Source organism: Nematolebias whitei, chromosome 1 (assembly GCF_014905685.2).
Source record: "Nematolebias whitei isolate Nwh7 chromosome 1, NemWhi1, whole genome shotgun sequence".
NCBI classification, from domain to species: Eukaryota; Metazoa; Chordata; class Actinopteri; order Cyprinodontiformes; family Rivulidae; genus Nematolebias; species Nematolebias whitei.
The window spans coordinates 17,258,598-17,277,814 of record NC_056498.1 but is presented as its reverse complement, the minus strand read 5'-3'; the positions used below and the strand labels follow the sequence as shown (position 1 = coordinate 17,277,814).

General features: G+C 37.4%; 2 protein-coding genes across 2 annotated transcripts in view; both read left to right on the top strand.

Annotated features, from left to right (window-relative positions):
• The window catches only part of khnyn (KH and NYN domain containing), a 24,273-nt gene extending 19,015 nt beyond the window's left edge, over positions 1-5,258 (top strand). The window contains exon 3 of the mRNA XM_037686909.1: positions 5,221-5,258. Within this exon, the coding sequence (XP_037542837.1) occupies positions 5,221-5,258 (38 nt within the window). The remainder of the gene's footprint in view (positions 1-5,220) is intronic.
• A 1,136-nt stretch (positions 5,259-6,394) lies between these two features.
• Positions 6,395-19,217, top strand: part of LOC119419294 (adenylate cyclase type 2) — a 66,860-nt gene continuing 54,037 nt past the window's right edge. Inside the window, exon 1 of the mRNA XM_037686605.1 lies at positions 6,395-6,526. Coding sequence (XP_037542533.1) covers positions 6,395-6,526 — 132 coding nt within the window. The remainder of the gene's footprint in view (positions 6,527-19,217) is intronic.

Here is a 19,217-nt window from a genome sequence, read left to right as displayed (position 1 = left end):
ACATGCAGCGGGCTTTGTTCTGAACAGCAGTACTGACATGCGCAGAGTGGTAAACTCTCCTTAAAAAAACCACCGAAGAAGAAGTTCTACTTCCGGGTGAACGTAAACAAATCTGAGCACCCAAAAAGGACCCGCGACAGGTTTTAATGATGGTGGAGACGTTATTGCACTCCCTGACTGAGCTATAGGTAATAGAAATCATTTTGAGCTCTTTAAAAGTTTCTAGTAGAAATGTTGTGTCACTCACCGACCAGTTTTACTTCCCTGACATGCTAATATTATTAGCGTTAGCCAGGCGGAAATGGCAAAGTCGCACATGCGCAGTCAGGTCAGTTTTTCACCATCAGATAAAAACGAACAGATCAAGCATTTACATGCGCACCGATCGGGTTTCGGATCGGCGTAAACCACCCGTTTCGTTCTGATCAGATATTATAACGGATCGCGCCGAATACACAAAAAATAACCCGAACGGAGTGTTTACATGACACACTTTTATTCCGACCGGCCATTTGATCTGGTTACTTATGTCCATGTAAACATACCCACTGTCATATTTCTTCTTGGCTAACCTCTTTTTTTGAACGGTGTCCTGCACTTCACTATTCCACCACCAGGTTTCCTTATCATCCATTCTCTGTCCACAAGACACACCAAGTACCTTCCTACCTGTCTCTCTAATTACTGTTGCTGTAGTAGTCCATTCATTTGGAAGCTCTTTCTTACTACCCAGAGCCTTTAACAGCTCCTCTCTGAATTTATCACAACATTCTTCCTTCTTCAGCTTCCACCATTTGGTCTTCTTCTCTGTTTATACTCTTTTTCTCTTCTTCACAACTACAGTCATTTTATACACAACCATCTGATGCTGTCTGGCCACGCTCTCCACTGCCACAACCTTACAGTCTCCAATCTCCCTCAGGTTTCCTCTTCTCCACAGAATGTAGTCTACCTGCGTACTCCTTCCTCCACTCTTATAGGTCACTCTATGTTCCTCCCTCTTTTGGAAATGGGTATTGACTATAGCCATTTCCATTCTCATGACAAAATCCACTACCATCTGTCCTTCCTGGTTTCTTTCCTTGACACCAAACCTACCCATCACTTCCTCATCCCCTCTGTTTCTTTCACCAACATGTCCATTCAGTTCTGCTCCGATCACCACACTTTCCTCCCTGGGAATATTCTCTATCACTTCATTCAGATCTTTCCAAAAGGTATCATTCTCCTCCCCATCACATCCAACCTGTGGAGCATAAACACCAACAATATTTAGCATCAGACCTTCTACTTCTACCTTCAGACACATCACACTATCTGACACTCTCTTCACCTCTACTAGATTTTTTGCCAACTCTGCCTTTAGGACCACCCCTACTCCACTTCTCTTTCTATCCACACCATAGTAAAATAAAACAGTTTAAACCCTGCTCCAGTGCTGCAAGCCTTGCTGCCCTTCCACTTGGTCTCTTGGACACATAAAACATCTACCTTCCTTCTCTGCATCATGTCAGCCAGCTCTATACCTTTGCTTGTCATTGTCCCCACAATTAGAGTTGCAACCCTCAGTCCTACATTCTTGACTTTCCTCTTCTCCCTCTGTCTCCTGACACGTTTCCCTCATCGTGGTCTTTGACTTAAAAAATGGCCTAATGTTAAAACCAAAACATAAAAGTCAGGTTTTAAATGGGTTTTGAATTTGTCCTGTGTTGGTGGTATCATGCCACTTTAATTGGTGATATGTGACTTATCTGTGCTGCTGATTATCCATGCTGCTGGTTATTTCATGCTGCTGTATTCATTCATACCCATCTGCTCACCACAGACTCATGTTCGGGCTGCTGTTGTTACACCATATTTTGCATTATTAGTCTTTAGCGTATATCTTAGATGTTTTAGCATACCGTTTAGCATTCGTTTAGCGTATATCTTAGGGTATATCTTCGATCCTTATATACTGCTTCTTTTCACACGTCATATTTTTGTTTTTGTTGGTGTCACTGGGACCCTGTGTGCACAGTTTCGGTCCACCTCATGTACCACATGTGGTGAGAACGACAGTAAACCTAACGGTACTTGAACTTGAGTCATGATGTGAAAAAGCGGGGTTGTTCCAAAGTTCAGGTGCACCAAAAGTCCGATCTCTGCACTGCAGTCTGTTTCACGGTACGTTCACCTCACCTGACCTTAATGACATTTGTTAAATCAAAAGGCTGGATAAATAAGAAGGTGCTAACCCATTTAAAAACTTAGAATCAAACACAAGATATTAAAATGAATTCTAAATTGAACTGCTAGACGGTGTAATATTCTCAGACAGGTTGTCCTTGTTAGGAGTAGTAGTCTACTGATTGATATCAAAATTAAAGATTACAATATTCAAGCCTAGATAAAATGAAGGTGAATCTACCTTTTTAAAATCAGCAAATAAAAGAAAGAGCTTTATCATAGCAAGGGAGGTGCAGTAGCTCAGCGGTCACTGTTCCAACCAGCAGGAGGGAGCAGCCACGGGAAGTAGAGCTTAACCTTAGCAAAAACTTTGTAATAAATTAGTTTTGACCATAGTACTTATTTGTTTGTCAAATAAACAGTGTTGCAATTCAGGCTTCACCATAAATGCTTCTTGTTTCTGATCTGCGCAGTCAAGGAATGAGGGTGTCGGATTTGATAACCTCAAGATCTTTATTTAATTTATATATTCATTCATTTATTTTGTGAATGATGTGGTTTTGTTGATGCCTTCAAGTGTTGACCTTCACTGTGCACTGTAGCTGAGCGTGGTCAAGATGAGAGTCTGCTCCTGAAAGTTTGAGACCATGGTTCTCAACCTAAAAAGGATAAAATGCTCCCTCTGGGTTGTGGATGACCCTTTGCCTCAAGCTTAGTAATTAAAAAACTGCAAGTCCTGTTTAGAAGTGATGAAAGAACGGAGCGGGGGATTAGTCGACGGAGGGTATTACTCCAGGCTGTCATAGTGAAAAAGGAGATTTGCCCTATGGCTCAGCTCTCAATTTACTGGTTTGTCCACAGTCCAACTCTCACCTATGGACACAAAATTTCAAACAGGACAGAAAAAACAAGCTCTAAGATACGAGCAGCTGAAATAAGCTTCCTCATTGTCACAATATGGTTGTCTTGAAACCCAGAATGCAAGCAGGATTCAGGGAAACTCAGGTAGAAAACAAAATGGTTTATTAACTAAAAGGAGAAAAGAAAGATGCTGACGAGGCAGCCAACCTTACTTACAAAAACCTGGAATAAGTACTGGAGTCAAGGACTAGACGTAGGAGGGATTGAGTCGGTGTAAACATTACACTTAATGCTTCTCTGCCTGAGACACAGGAGACGCAAACATTTAAAGGATGACACTAATTATCGGAAATACCCAACACCTGGTGAGGAGACAAACTGGAAACAGGTGAGTGGGGCAGGAGCAGCATTACAAGGGAAAAACAAACACAAGAAAAGTAAAAAACAAAACACTAATATAGACACAGATTCTCACACTCATGAGGGTGGACAGGCTCAGTCTTGGAGATTGGGTGAGGTGCTCATCGCCATTAAAAGGAGTTAGTCAAGGTGGTTTGGGTTTCTGATTAGGAGACCTCCTAGTGCTCCTCTAGAGGTTTTCCAGGCTTGTCCCACTCAATAGAAAGGGAAAACCCTGAACTATCTGCAGGGATTTTATGTCCTCTCTGACCTGGGAAAGCTGTGGGATCTTCCAAAAGAAGCTGGAGAATGCCGCAGGGGAGAGGGCCATTGAGGTTTTCCTTGAGGACCTATCTGTTCTGTGACCCAACTACAGATGAGTCGATGAAAATCGGTAGACCAAAACAGGGTGTCATCAAAATTAGCTTCTAAGTTTTATTGTGCAATAGATGTTTTGTAAAACTCCAACAGACTTGTTACTGTGGTACTAGTGAGGCTCAGGAGGTCCAAGCACTTTCATTACTTGTACGTTGACATTAAAAACTCAAGTGTCATCCATGGTTTAATGCTGACAGTCCAACAAAGCCTTGAAAAGTGGTCAAGACTTTTGTTTTTGTTTTTTAAAGGAAGACGTATTGGTGGATCATCAGCATAGCAGTAGAATGAAATTTCATATTTTTGAAGGTAGAATCAAATGTGAGCATCCATCCATCCATCCATCCATTGTCCTGCTTATATACCCGCTTCTTCCTTTTACGGTCATGGGGTCACTGCTTCCCTTATCCAGCAGTCACTGTGAAAAAGGCAGGGGACACCCAGGACGGGTCTCCAGTCCATCACAGGGGCACATAAAGATAAACGAGACAAACAACCATTCACTCTCCCACTCACACCTAGAGACAATTTAGAGTTACCAATCAGTCTAACATGCATGTTTTTGGTCTGTGGGAAGAAACCGGAGTACTTGGAGAAAACCCACGCATGCACGGAGAGAACATGCAAACTCCACCCCGAAAAGTCCAGGGCTGAAATTTGAACCGGCGACCTTCTTGCTGAGAGGTAACAGCTCTACCAACTGAGCTACCGTGCCACCCAAATGGGAGCATATTAAAGAAAAAACTTGTGGACTTACAATGGATCCTTGAGGAATGCCAGGAGAAGAACTGTGTAAGATGGCAAAATGGATAGATTGGTGGACAAAAACTATATTCCACTACTTGGTTAAAATCAGTTCATGATGAGGTTTTGTTTTGGTGGCAGTGGTCATGATTGTGTAGAAAATTAATGAATCATTAACTGATGAAAACTCCTGGATAACACTCTTGTGCATATCTTAACCTTCTTTCCACAGACTAATACTTCAGCTTGCACAGAAGACAGACGGAGTGATTGTAACTAATGACAACCTGAGAGATCTATCAGATGAGTCTCTTGCATGGAGGGACATCATCAAAAAAAGGTAAAAAATTATGGTTATTTATTACTGCAAGGATGTTTAGGTCACTGTCATTTGTAAATCACTTTAAATTACTAATTTATTCATCCATCCATACATCCATCCATTATCTTTTACCCGCTTCCATTTTGGGTCATGGTGGTCGCTGGTGCCCATGTCCAGCAATCACTGTGCGAGGGGTGGGGTACTCCCTGTACATGTCTCCAATCCATCACGGGCACATAGAGACAAATGAGACAAACAATCATTCACTCTCACTCACACCTAGGGACAATTTAGAGTTACTAATTATGAATTTTGAGCAGAAATTTCATGTTCCTGTGTGATCCTTGTAGACTTCTTCAGTACACATTTGTTGGAGACCTCTTCATGATCCCAGATGATCCTCTGGGCAGAGGAGGGCCACACCTAGATGAATTTCTGCATTCTGGGCACAGGTAACATAGTCACTTGGTGTAAAAATCTAGGGATGCACGATATTGGATTTTTGGCCGATATGTTAAAACTTATTTGGCCGATAACCGATGCCGATATTTTTATATACTTTCCTTTGTCAGATCATAGCCCTCTTATTTAGGCTTATTTGATACAAAAATTGTGCAACAGCTTTAAGAGCTGGTGACATATTCAGTAACAGCCATATGATATGTATAGCAGTTTGACTTATGTTAAATGAAAAATGTTAAATGTTATTTATTAGCATTAGTCAGCTGTGATGCTGTCTCACTTTTGGAGGTTTGTTCCAGGTTCCTAGCTGCAGTGTGGGATCCTCTGCACTCTTGTGCATGAAGGACAGACTTTTAAATTCAAAAGTTTTTGTCTATCCATTGTGCTGTAAGACTAATCATGCTAACGGGGCTAACACTTGACGTCCAAGTGTCTGTGGTAAAACTCACCCAACAAGTCGTGCTATTGGCTGTTAGTTTCTCAATGACATCAGAAATGACGGCTTGTAACTCTGGTAATGTTACGTCGGAAAAATATCTCCGACTGGGGACGATGTAGTGAGGCTCAACGTAGTCTATAAATCTTCGGAATCCAATGTCCTCAATGGAAAAAAAAACCTTCCACACCGCCAACATTTTGAGTTTTCCTCTCTGCTGTGAGATCAGTTAGGCGCACGTGACGTCATCGCGTTGCGCTGCCGCTGCAGGCAAAATAGCGCCTCTTATTTCAGCGAGTTATTTTAATAGAATGACCGATGTCCGATATTGAACTTTAACGTTAATATCGTTCGATGCCATGCTGATAATTTCGTGCATCCCTATAAAAATCTTGTGTTATTAATTACCCAGATTTAAATTTGATGTTCCATGTTTTCGGATTGAAATCCTTTGTTTTCTGTCAGGACTCCTTATCCCGGAAATCACTCATTTGCGGGTTTAGCTGCCCCTTTTTTTCCCATCAAGCCACCACGCTCCAAAACAGAAGTCTTGAACTTTCATGACCGAACACCAAGGGGTGCTCTAGCTGCATCATATGGAGGTGGTCAAGACAGGGGCAAGGTACATGGAAAAGGGTGGAATGGTGGAGTCCAGCACAGGCATCAAGGAGGCATCAGTGGAGAGACGACAGTCAATATGGACAGGACCACTGAAGAAACAGCTGGCCTTAGAGAACAGCTACTGTGTGTTTTCCCAGGTCAGGACAACATGGTGACGCTTGTCCTTCAGTGCCACCAAGCAGAGAGAAACATAAATGTGCTGTCCGATCTAATGTTAGAGCAGCAAAATGACTAGACCTTTAGATTCTTCCTGTTTTAAGTTAAGGTTTTTCAATTGGATCTTTAATAGTTAAGCTTTTGTTTCGTAGCAAAGCAATTACAACTATTCAACACTGATCGGGATGGATATTTAACAAAAACTAATGCTGGTTAAATGTTTACATATCAGTTGTGAAATCAACACCCAAGACCACTCCTATTTTCTTTATTAGGAGCCTTTTTTTTTTTTTTACTTAAAACAATGCTTTGGATTTTTTAAAATGGGATTTTGTAAAAAGAGACTATTTAATCTGTTGCAGGTAGATTTTTGAATGACCTCAGTTTGAAGAAATTGAGTTCGATCTGACCTGAATGATGAGCTAATGGCTAGCCTGGTACCAAAATTAATTTGTACCATTAGAAAACGACTCCAATTTTTATTTTATTTTTTATCATTAAAGTATGCTAATGCTATAAACCTTTAGATAGCCGTCAGTTTTACGTGACATGGTTACTGTGGCAGGAATATTTAAATATTTCTAGAAGTGTCCCTGCAGCAGAACTGCTACAACTAGCTGCCTCCGTCTTCATGAAAAGTAACAGAATTGTAAGTAAATAACATGTAGAGTAAAACTGACAGTGCTGTAAAGGTTAAAGTAAAATATTTTCCTGAACTTCTTAAAATTTTATAAGCCGAGTTGTTTTAAGGTAGCAGCACTCTGCATTGGCCTTGACTCCACTAGGACTAGCCATTCGCTCATCAGTCTGTTCAAAGTTAAACTTTATTTTTTTCGAACCGAGCTTATTCAAAGAGCTATCTGCAACAGGTAAGATATTAATTGTTCATAAATTTTCATAAGAACCAGTGGCAGTGTGAATACTGCACTGTAAACTTGTATCTCCTCCAGCCATTCACGCTGCAACAACTGACAGCTGAATCCTCTCACGAGGACAACTTCATGAAACACTATACTGTTAACTGCATTTAACTCGCTAACGCTAACCATTTCAGTTTGAGTCTCTGACACCAGGAGAGTGAGGGACTAGTCAAGTTTTAACAATTAACGTTTTTTTAATCTCCTTTTTTTTAAAAATACATATTTACAATATAAATTAGGGTTTTAAAGAAAGACTAACCATTAGTGAACTTCTTGCCATTCTCACTAGAAACCAAAAAGATGAGGATTACAAAAAGGAGAAAAGAGCACACACTTGTTTTTATTGTATTTGCAGAAAATAGCAGTCTTTACTTACTGTCATCCTTTTGATGTGCAGTTAAATGGTTATTTAACAGGATTTCATATATATTTCACAGCAGACGTGTTGACTTAAGAGTAAAAGCTTTGACGTATTATTGAGAGTTGCATTTTATTTAAAGAAAGTTCTGCTTCTAAAGACTTTTACAGGACAACAAACATGCACATCTGTAGAAGTGGAATGCAGCTGTTGTGAAAGGGATAATCGGGTCAACTTTCAAATGATGTTCTGTTAAATAGTTATCGATAGTTAGGAGCTTACAAGCCATGCCATTTGTCTTAGAGCACAGAGTATGACAAAAGTTTTCCTCCTAGCTAGGCTAACGGCTAGCCAAAAACAGGCCTGATTTTAAAATTGTTTTTCTGTTTTATTACACAAATCTTTCTCAGAAATGACATTCCGGTGTGAAGTAATGCTACATTAGTTAAAATTAAAGTTACAATTTTTTGTGACATTGTTTCGTTGGTTGTTGTTTCCTCAACAGAACAATGTCTGTTTCAGTGGTTCGACGCTCCGTACGCATAGATTCACATGGTAACATGCTCTGACAAGAAAATTGCAACGATTAACTAGCAGTAATATTAAACCTCTACATTGTTGCATGTTCTTTCACACTATGCTCTATGACTGATGTCACAGCTGTTAAGGTACTAACTATTGATAAGTATCAGACAGAACATAATTTTAAAAATGACCTACTATCACTTTATATACACACACCCTTTCCTTGGCTCATTCAATTCAAAATGTCTGCTGTGAAATAGGTCAGTGGTTCTGTTGTTAACACTGGTTCTGATTGGAGTGGTTTAGCAATTGTTTGATAAAGTATTGTTCAGACATGCGCAATTTACGACGGAGTGTTAGGGCCACGCTAAGAAAAATAATTAAATTACTAGAAAAAAGTCATGAAATTACGAGAATAAAATCATAGTATTATGAGAATAAAGTCGTACAAGAATAAAGTTGAAATATTATGAGAATGAAGTCATAATATTACCAGAATAAATTCGTAATATTATCAGAACTCCGACACAAAAAGCAGTCTTACAACTGCAGTAAAATGAAGAATGTTGAGCATCTTGTTACGTTATACTTTGGTATTGGTTTTACAAATAAGGAGATAGTTAATCTGTTAGTACATCAGCATCAGATTATTATCAGTATCAGGACTTTGAAACGATTGTGCAAACGACTATGTCTTGTTTCAAAGAAAGAACCACACGGATTTGGAAGATGTTGCTTCTTTTGTGGAAGAGGATCTTTCTGTTAGTGGTCGACAGTAAGGCTGTAGGACGGTGGTTACATCTGCGTGCCATCAAGAGGTTTTGTTGTTTCTCAGCAGACAATGAGGATGGTCATCAAGATTTTGGATCCAGTGGGAGATGAACTTCGGCGAGCACGGAGTTTCCATTGTCGGCAGTACAATAGCAGGGGGCCCAACGCACTGTGGCATACTACAACTTTATTCTCGAAATATTACAACTTTATTCTATTATTACAAATTTGTTCTTGTAATATTATGACTTTATTCTCGTAATACTATGACTATTCTCATACAACTTTATTCTGATATTATTACAAATTTAATCTTATAATATTACAACTTTATTCTCGTAATATTATGACTTTATTCTCATAATACTATGACTATTTTCATACAACTATTCTGATATTATTACGAATTTATTCTTGTAATATTACAACTTTATTCTCGTAATATTACGACTTTATTCTCGTAATATGACTATTCTCGTAATACTATTACTTTATTCTCATACGACTTTATTCTGATATTACGAATTTATTCTCAAAACATTACGATTCTGATATTATTACGAATTCTTGGAATATCACAACTTTATTCTTTTAATTTTTTTACTTTTTTCCATACGACTTTATTCTCTTAATACTATGACTTTATTCTCATAATATGACTATTCTCGTAATACTATGACTTTATTCTGATATTATTACGAATTTATTCTTGTAATATTACAACTATTCTCGTAATATTACAACTTTATTCTCGTGATATTACAACTTTATTCTCGTAATATGACTTTTCTCATAATACTGTGACTTTATTTTCATATGACTTTATTCTGATATTACGAATTTATTCTCAAAACATTACGACTTTATTCTGATATTATTACGAATTCTTGTAATATTACAACTTTATTCTTGTAATTTTTTTACTTTTTTCTTTACGACATTATTCTCTTAATACTATGACTTTATTCTCATATTATGACTATTCTCGTAATACTATGACTTTTTTCTGATATTATTACGAATTCTCAAAACATTACGACTTTATTCTGATATTATTACAAATTTATTCTTGTAATATTACAACTTTATTCTCGTAATATTACAACTTTATTCTCGTAATACTACGACTTTATTCTGTTATTATTACGAATTTATTCTTGTAATATTACAACTATTCTCATAATATTAAATCTTTATTCTTGTAATAGTACAACTTTATTCTTGTAATGTTATGATTTTTTCTCATAATTTTATGACTTTTTCTCGTACAACTTTATTCTCGTAATACTATGACTTTATTCTAATATTATTACAAATTTATTCTCAAAACATTACGACTTTATTCTGATATTATTACGAATTTATTCTTGTAATATTAAAACATTATTCTCGTAATACTACGCCTTTATTCTTGTAATGTTATGACTTTTTTCTCATAATTTTGACTTTTCTCGTACAGCTTTATTCTCGTAATACTGTGACTTTATTCTCGTAATATGACTATTCTCGTAATACTATGACTTTATTCTGATATTATTACAAATTTATTCTTGTAATATTACGACTTTATTTGCGTAATTTTTTTTTAACTTTTTTCTCGTACAACTTTATTTGCGTAATTTTTTTTTACTTTTTTCTCGTACAACTTTATTCTCGTAATTTTTTTAAAAACTTTTTTGTATGACTATTCTTGTAATATTACGACTTTATGCTCATAATTTTATGATTTTTTTTTCTCAATGTAAATTTTTTTCTTAGCGTGGCCCTAGTACTCTGTCGTAACAACTCACTGAGGATCTTCTGTACATCAAAATGTCACTAACACTTTAATTTTCAGAGGACGCCAAGAGAACAAGTAGTGTTTCGGCTAGAGAGAGTGCTAAATGTTAGCATGCTAACAAATCAAACTAGCCTGTGAAAATGGTGGACAAATGATTATTAAAGGACGTAAGAATAAAAACATAATCAGTGCCCTGCAAACAGTTAAATTCAGCCTTGAGGATAAACTGGGTGCATTTATTCAGCGTTCTGCTAAAGGATTTTCAGCATTTTTTTTTAAATACTTGTGTGTTTTAGATGTTATTTTTGCTAACATAATCATGCTAGTAATATAGATTTTTTTTTTTTAAGTTGTTCCATTTAACAGCTTTCACTTAAAGACAAAATGGTAAAACTGAGCACTGAATTGTTGTGTGGGACTCCAAAAAACACTGAACCAAGACATCCATTATTCTGTCTTTATTCTGTACCTTCGTTTAATATTTTTTGTATATAGTAACCAGGTATGATGTTGTTGGGTCGAAAATCATAAATGGTGAAGGATGATGAAACTAGGCCAACTCATAAAAAATTGGATTATTTTAACTTTTTTTAATCTGTGTCACCAAATTAAAAAATAGATTTATTTTTTCAAGTACAGCAATAACCTGATTAGTATTGTTTATATGTGTATAATTTTATTAAAACATCTTGTGAAAAATAAAACGCGCTGTTTCATTCTCCTCTGTTAATTTTCTCGGTGGCATGTCCCACAGTTGTGCAACTACAATCAGCCAATTTATTTTTTATTTAAAAATTTAGGATTCACAGCTCCGATTTATCTGAAGAATTATGTTTCTAGACCTTGATCACATTTGATTTTGTGACTTATAAGAAGCAGGAAGTGCACAGTTTAAATTTTAGGGGCAGCAGAAAATACAAAAGTAAAAACTTGTTCTAGAAGCAGTGTTTGATTTACAAACACCCTGCTGTGCTTTGAGAGTGCCAGTGATTAAAAACAATCAACGGTCTGCTTTTTAGGCTCAATTTGAGATCAATATTGTCTTTCAAGAAAAAAATGGAAAAGATGTGAGCAGCTGTAAGTTGTATTAGAAAATAGCACAAGATTAAGAGCAACATAGTACAGTCCATCCATTATCTTTACCTGCTTTTTCCTTTTTGGGTCGCATGGTCACTGGTGCCCGGATCCAGCTACATCCTGGACAGGTCTCTAGTCCATCACAGGGACACATAGAGACAAACAACCATTCACTCTCTCACTCACACCTAGAGACAATTTAGAGTTACCAATCAGTCTAACATACATGCTTTTGGTCTGTGGGAGGAAACTGGAGAAAACCACGCATGCACGGAGAGAACATGCAAACTCAACCCAGAAAGGTCCCGGGCCGGGATTTGATCCGGCAACTTTCTCACTGAGAGGCAACAGCTCTACTAACTGGACCACTGTGCCACCCCATAGTACAATCAAGGTCACTGTTTCTTTGTCATTCATATCATATGTGGTTCATGTGGTGGAACGAAATAGTGTACACAGGGTCCAAGTTACATCCAACTAAAATATAAATTGTAAAGAAAAACTAATAAGATCTAAAATATGAACTAAGAAATACACTAAACACTAGTAGTACAGAAACAATACGCCGAGCAACAGCAGCACGAACATGAGTCTGTGAGCAGATGAGTACGAATGAACACCTCAATATATTAAATAGCAAATAATTCTATAAAATAACATTAACTTTTTAGCTCATAAACAAGCAATATTTAAATGTTAAAATGGTTATTTTGGGACCATAAACTTTAAAATAAAAAAATTATAAATGGAGAACTGTGAACATAAAATATGTTTTAATTTGTGCGAGCTAAACTGGAATTCAGTTCTTGTGAAGTGTGAACTTCCACAACGTTGTATAATATAACCACGATACAGAAATGGATTTCTCTTTAAGTCAAATTAACATTTTTTAAGAACCCATTGTTCTGTTTGCCAAAGTTTTGAAATGTTGTGGGATGATTCTCAGCCACTAACGTGGTTCTGGTGATATTTTGCTAACAGACTAATGGGGTTGAGTACAGCCATTACTGCTAAAGTTTCTAGCCAGTTTTTTACATAATGAGTGGCACTTGGAATATGAGTATGCATAATTTGAGTTTGTATTGTGAATGACTCAGCTACAACCACAGCAACCGTTTGTTAATAAACTGACTAAATTAGTCAGTTTTGTGTTTTATAAAGTCGGTTGGCTGTATGGCCGTCTTGAGTTGGATTGATTCCAAATGTTAATAATTTATCCATGTCCATCCAGTAATTATTTCCTGAAAGTTTCATTAAAATTTGTCCAGTTGTTCATGACATATTTTGCTAACGAGCAGCGTTAAATTCAAAAACTTAATAGCAAATTCTCAAAGAATAGTAAGTAAGATTTAAACTTTTTTTAAGTAATGTTTAAAAAGTTATCTACAACAGGTGAGATATTAATTGCTCATAACATTTCCACAAACCCTAACTTGAAAAGATCTGAAATATCCCTTTAAGTATGGTTTAGATATAGCTGCTGTTCTTTGTTAATTCCACTAGAGATCAGACTTCATCTTTTTTTAATCCAAAATGTTCAGAAGTTTCTCTTTCAATATTCTAATGAGATTTCAACTTTTATATATATATATAAAGATATATATGGAGGGTGGAATGTGACAAAATTAAATAAATAAATGCATAATAATTTAATGTATCAATTGAATTGAATTTGAATTAAATTCATAATTAAATGTATCGATTAAATTGAATTGAATATAAATTAAATTCATGGTAATTAAATGTCTCATTTAATTATTCAATACATCATTAAATATACAATTAAATTATTAAATACACAATTAATAAAATTAAATGTCCCATGAAATAAATAACTGTACCTTTTAAGTTTTTTATTTCTTGATGTATTTATTTAATTTTGTCACATTCCACCCTCCATGTCCCAGGAGCCAGCTTTGGTAAGCCAGGGTCAGAGCGCCAAGGCCCCCGCCTTCATCCACTGCCCATGGCATCATGCACCTGACGTATGACCCCTCCTGCAGGTGGTGCGTCCACAGGAAGGCAAACCCATGCTACTCGTTCGGGCTGAGCCCAACCGGGCCGCATGGGTAGAGACCTTATCACCAGGCACTCGCTGACGAGACCCTCCCCAGGCCTGGCTCCAGGATGGGACCCCTGTAACCCACGTCCGGGCAACAAGGGACACAAGAGTTCCTTTTTGTCCATAAAAGTCTTCTGAATCACTCTTTGTCTGGCCTGTCACCTAGAACCAATCTGCCTTGGGGGCAAATGGCCCAACCAACATGTTCATCTGTTTGCTTATGAACAGCTGAAAATAGGTTCACAGTGGTGGCGTCAGTGGAGGAGCTGTTTGGGATCAAAGGGCCCAACAGTTATGATGTATTGGGACGTCGTTACGCTCAGATTTGTTGAGTAAAGAATACAGATCAAATTGCTTTGTTTACTTTGAGTGTGGACTCACATTTCAGATTTAATATCTATATATAGTATCTGGAAAATTACCATTATTTTCAAACTGATATGAAACTTGGTGTACCGCATAATCTTTACGTTTCATGTCATACTTTGCAATAAGAACCTTAAGACAATCAGTTAGGCTGATTTTTATTAAATATTTTTAAAGTAAATTAAACCGTAAGTAGTTTAGAGATAATTTGTATTACAAGGTTTTGTTGAAAATAAAAGAAAACCACAAAAAATTGAGAACTAAGCTTTTTTTTTATGTTTGTTTTTTGGTTTTCGTTGATTCATTTCATTTTCATGTGACTGTTTGTTCATGTTGTGTCTTGTTTCGTTTTCCTTCTGTGAAGTATTTAAAAAAATGACAGCACAAAGCATATTGTCCTTATACAGGAAGGTCACTTTTTGACTTTACACAAGAAGACTAAAGTCTTTCTGAGAATAAATGCACAATAAACTGGTTGGGTGAGGTGTCAAACAATAGAAAACATGGACGACACGTCTATTTTAGGAACTTGTGAGCCAGGCGGAGAGGAGTTTTAAACAGGTTTGGTGCATAAGAGAAAGAATGAAGACTGTTGAAGAATGTTTATGGATTACAAAAGTATTCACCGCACTCAGTATTTTCTGTTATGCTGCCTTACTGCCTGGAATCCTATGATTTACACAACAAAACTTTGAAGATGCAGCATATTTTTTATAGTGAGAGAAAAAAAGGAGAACAAACCATCGTTTTTCATCACACCCTCCCTTTCCTTCTCACCACAGATGGACTACGTGTTCGTAGCAGATCCCTGGGAGCTCGGTGCATCTAACCATGACAAAACTGCTCCAAGTCCTTTCAGGTTGGATGGGTGCCGTTTGTACACAGCAATCTTTAAATCAAACCAGGTCTTCCTTTAAAAATAAATGTCACTCTCGAGGAACTTTTCATTCTTGTTTATCATTCAACCTTTATTTATACAGGGTAGTTCCCATTGAGCCTCAAGGATTCGTTTATGAGAGAGACCTGTTTCAGACAGACAAAAGTAGATAGTAAAAGTAGAACTTCCTAGTTAAATAAAGATATACAGTAATACCAGAGATTTTCAGTTTGGCTGGTCCATTCCTGGACCTTTGTTTCTCCTTGTACCACTGGAGTGTTGCTTCAGCTGTGTGTTTATGGTGGTAGTGGTTGTGGTCAGTAAAAACTAGTTGGCGACAACATTGTGGAACAATTGCAAGAAAATAAGCAAAATTTCCATTGAGATCTCACTGAGTTTGAGTGTTTGACATACTGGTTGACCACACTTTGGGATTTGTCCTGTCTTTCTGTTTCCTCGTGTTTCATTCAGTATTCCTCAGAGTAATACTGGGTATTCAGTACTCAGTTACTCAGTATTCCTCCTCCTTGCGTTCAGCTCCTGTGTCGCCTGTGTCTAATCCCAATCACCACAGGTGTTTGTCGTTCGTCCTCATCAGTGTCTCTATTTATTCAGCTTCCTTGTTGTTGGATAAAAAATATATACTTTCATTTACTTACTTAAAAGGAGCCATACACGAAGACAAGAGAAGATTGTTCAACCCAGTTTACTTGCAAGGTCAGGGTTCACACAGGCTTACACAGACGTCTCATTGAAGCCCCAGATGTGAAGATCTGCACCGGACAGTGTGCGAGGATTGTCTTTACAGTAAGTTCGCTGCCCCACCAGCAGGGCCAACCCAAGCCTCCATGGGGCCCTAGATGAAATTTAGTTTGGTGCCCTCTATTTCTGCTAATAATGTGGATTACTGCAATCAACAGTCAGATGATCAGATCATTCACCACCTAACATAAACTCATTGCAGCTTTGACAGCCATGTTTATATTATCCTATATGTAGATATCATCCGTAGGGGTGTCAAACTCATTTTCATTTTGGCCACATCAAGCTCATGAATGTTTTCAAAAGGCTGGACATGGCAGAATGTATTAATAAAACTACCTCTTAACAAATTGGTAAAATATAACTTTCTCTGCATTTTATGAGTACTTGTAAAAATTAAATATTTTATGTTTGAGTAATTTGGCATTATAAACATAAAAACTGATTTGATGTGACTGATAAAGTAATACTGAAGCACAGTTCTCTTGAAGTTCTGTCTCCGTGGCCCTCTAGGGTGTAGAGAGCCACAGAAATGGTTATGGTGGACCGGATTTGGCCCACGGGCCTTGAATTTGACACATGCGATCTAGTGGTACTAAAAGTAACAAAAGAAAAAAAAAAACACCATTATGCAATGTATTTTACAGCAAACGTGTCATCTGGTTTATTATCGTTGGCTCCAAAGAACTGCAACAGTAATGTTCAAATAATTTGTAGTGCAAGATCAACAACAAACAGATAAAATAACTTGGATGCATAAAAATAAATTTAATTGTGCAAAAACAGACAAAATTAAACAAAGTAAAAATAAAATATTAAGGAAATACTTAAATAATGTAAATGAACAATTACTTGAAACCATGTAAAATAGTTTAAAAAATAAATATAAAGTTGAATAATTAGTTCTTAAAACTATATAAATATATGCAAAAATTTGCAAAAGCTGAACTTAAAATATTACAATCATATAGAAATCATTACAAAAAAAATAAAAATCTACTTAGGGGGCGCCCTAGTGGCCCCGGGGCCCTAAGCAGCCGCTCATTTTGCTTATGCCTTGGGCCGGCCCTGCCCTCCAGCATCTTGTTTTGTTTATTTACAATAAATTGCAGTTATTTTACCTCAAATTTCCTGGTGTTGCCTTCCTGCACGTTGGTTCAACGCAGTCATAAAGGGACCATTGCACCATGTATCCACATTCTGAGCAGCCAGTTTTCAAAAATCACACAATTTTTGCTAAACTGTAGCCTGTGTGCCACCTCTGCCCACTTTGTAACAACCTCGGGCCACTTTGTACCCACCGTGGCAGCCACCTTCTGGGGATGGTTGAACAACATTCTTGACATTCTGGGCTGTAGCCTTGAATGTTTTTGGCTGCTCTACAGCTCTACCGCTGTTGAGGTGAGTCTGAGACTACAGCTACTAAATCTGAGAAGGGTTTGCCATCTGTCATGTTGCAGTGACTATTTTGCGAGAAAAGTTGAGCACATGCTCAAAACTCAAGCAACAAAACTGCAAGCCTCTGAGCCTCAGCTGAAAAATGAAACCCCCCACAACGTTTTGAGGCATTTTGGAAAGTCCCTCACAAATGCTGTTTTCCAACTTGTTACCAACAGCTGTAGCCCACATATTACCTTTAGGGCATTACCTCGCTGAAAGCTGAACCTCTGTTGTTTTTCTTTCTGCTACTTCTATCTGCAGGGGTCACCACAGCGAGAGAACTCGTAGAAAAGATTTGACAGTTACGCCGGATGATGTTCCTGATGCAGCTTGGGCTCAAACTTAATTTCCTCAAAGACTCTGGCACCGACAGGCCGAGCTACCGCTACCCCAAAACATCTTAAAATTTAAGAAATTTTGCATGATACACATAATTTTACCCATTTTGTACAAAACTGGCATATTTTCATTTGAACTTGACCAAAATGAAACAGGGAGTGACACAAAGGCAAACTTCCTTCATCTCTCTCTGATATAATCTAAAGAAATGGTTCCCAACCCCGCTCCTCGAGGAACACTATCCTACATGTTTTAGATGTTTACCCACTCCAACACTCTTGATTCAGTTATTTACACAAGTTCTGCAGAAGCCTGTTAATCACCCTTTCATTCAAACCAGGTGCGTCAAAGCAGGAAGCAACTAAACATGCAGGATGGTGTTCCTCAGGGACCAGTATGGGAACTACTGATCTAAAAAAAAAACATCAGAGTCTTCCCTAATGTCTGTGTTGGTAACTACTGTAGCAGGGTTTTGTTTACATGCAGGTGTTTCCCTTTGTCATCACTTCCTGCTACTGTGCACGTGAGTATCTAAACAACTGTTCATCTCAGCAGTGTGAAAAAATTTTTTTGTATTAATGTTATCTTTACAAGAATGCATTCATATTTATCACAAAAAAAGTATGTCTCCGGCACTTTAAATCTCTGGAGGACTCTCTTTTTCTCTGTACTTTGTTCCATCCATCTTTCCTTTAACTCGACCCAGTCCCTGCTGAAAACATCTCTACATCATGACGCTGCCACTATCGTGCCTTTTCCGTGGGGATGGTGTTCTGATAGTAGCTTTGACTCAAACATGTTTGTCCTTGATGGACCGTGTCCTGGGTGGCACAGTGGCGCAGTTGGCAGAGCTGCAGCCTCTCAATGAGCAGGTTGCCCTGATTCAAATCCTGGCCAAGGATTCAAGGATTTTTTTTGATTGTCATACCTGCTCACAATTACATGTTTGTGGTACGAAATTCAGACTCAGGTCCCAGATTAAGAAGCCTAACAATTAACAAATACAAAAGAGTATATGTGTGTGTGTGTATATATATATATATATATATATATATATATATATATATATATATATCAGAGTCAGAGTTTCTTTATTGTCATTCGCACCTCATGTGGTACATGTGGTGGAGCGAAATTATGTACACGGGGTCCCAGTTACATCCGACAATAAAATGTATAAGAAAAACAGTAATAACATCTAAGATATGAACTAAGAAAAACATCAACTAAATATACACTAAGCACTCATAACATTAAACATTGAACATCAGCACAAACATGAACATGAGTCTGTGAGCAGATGTGCACACATGAACACACCAACATTGAAACAGATCAGCAGCAACAGGAAACAGATCAGCAGCAACATGATATGGTTTTTCACAGTGATTATTC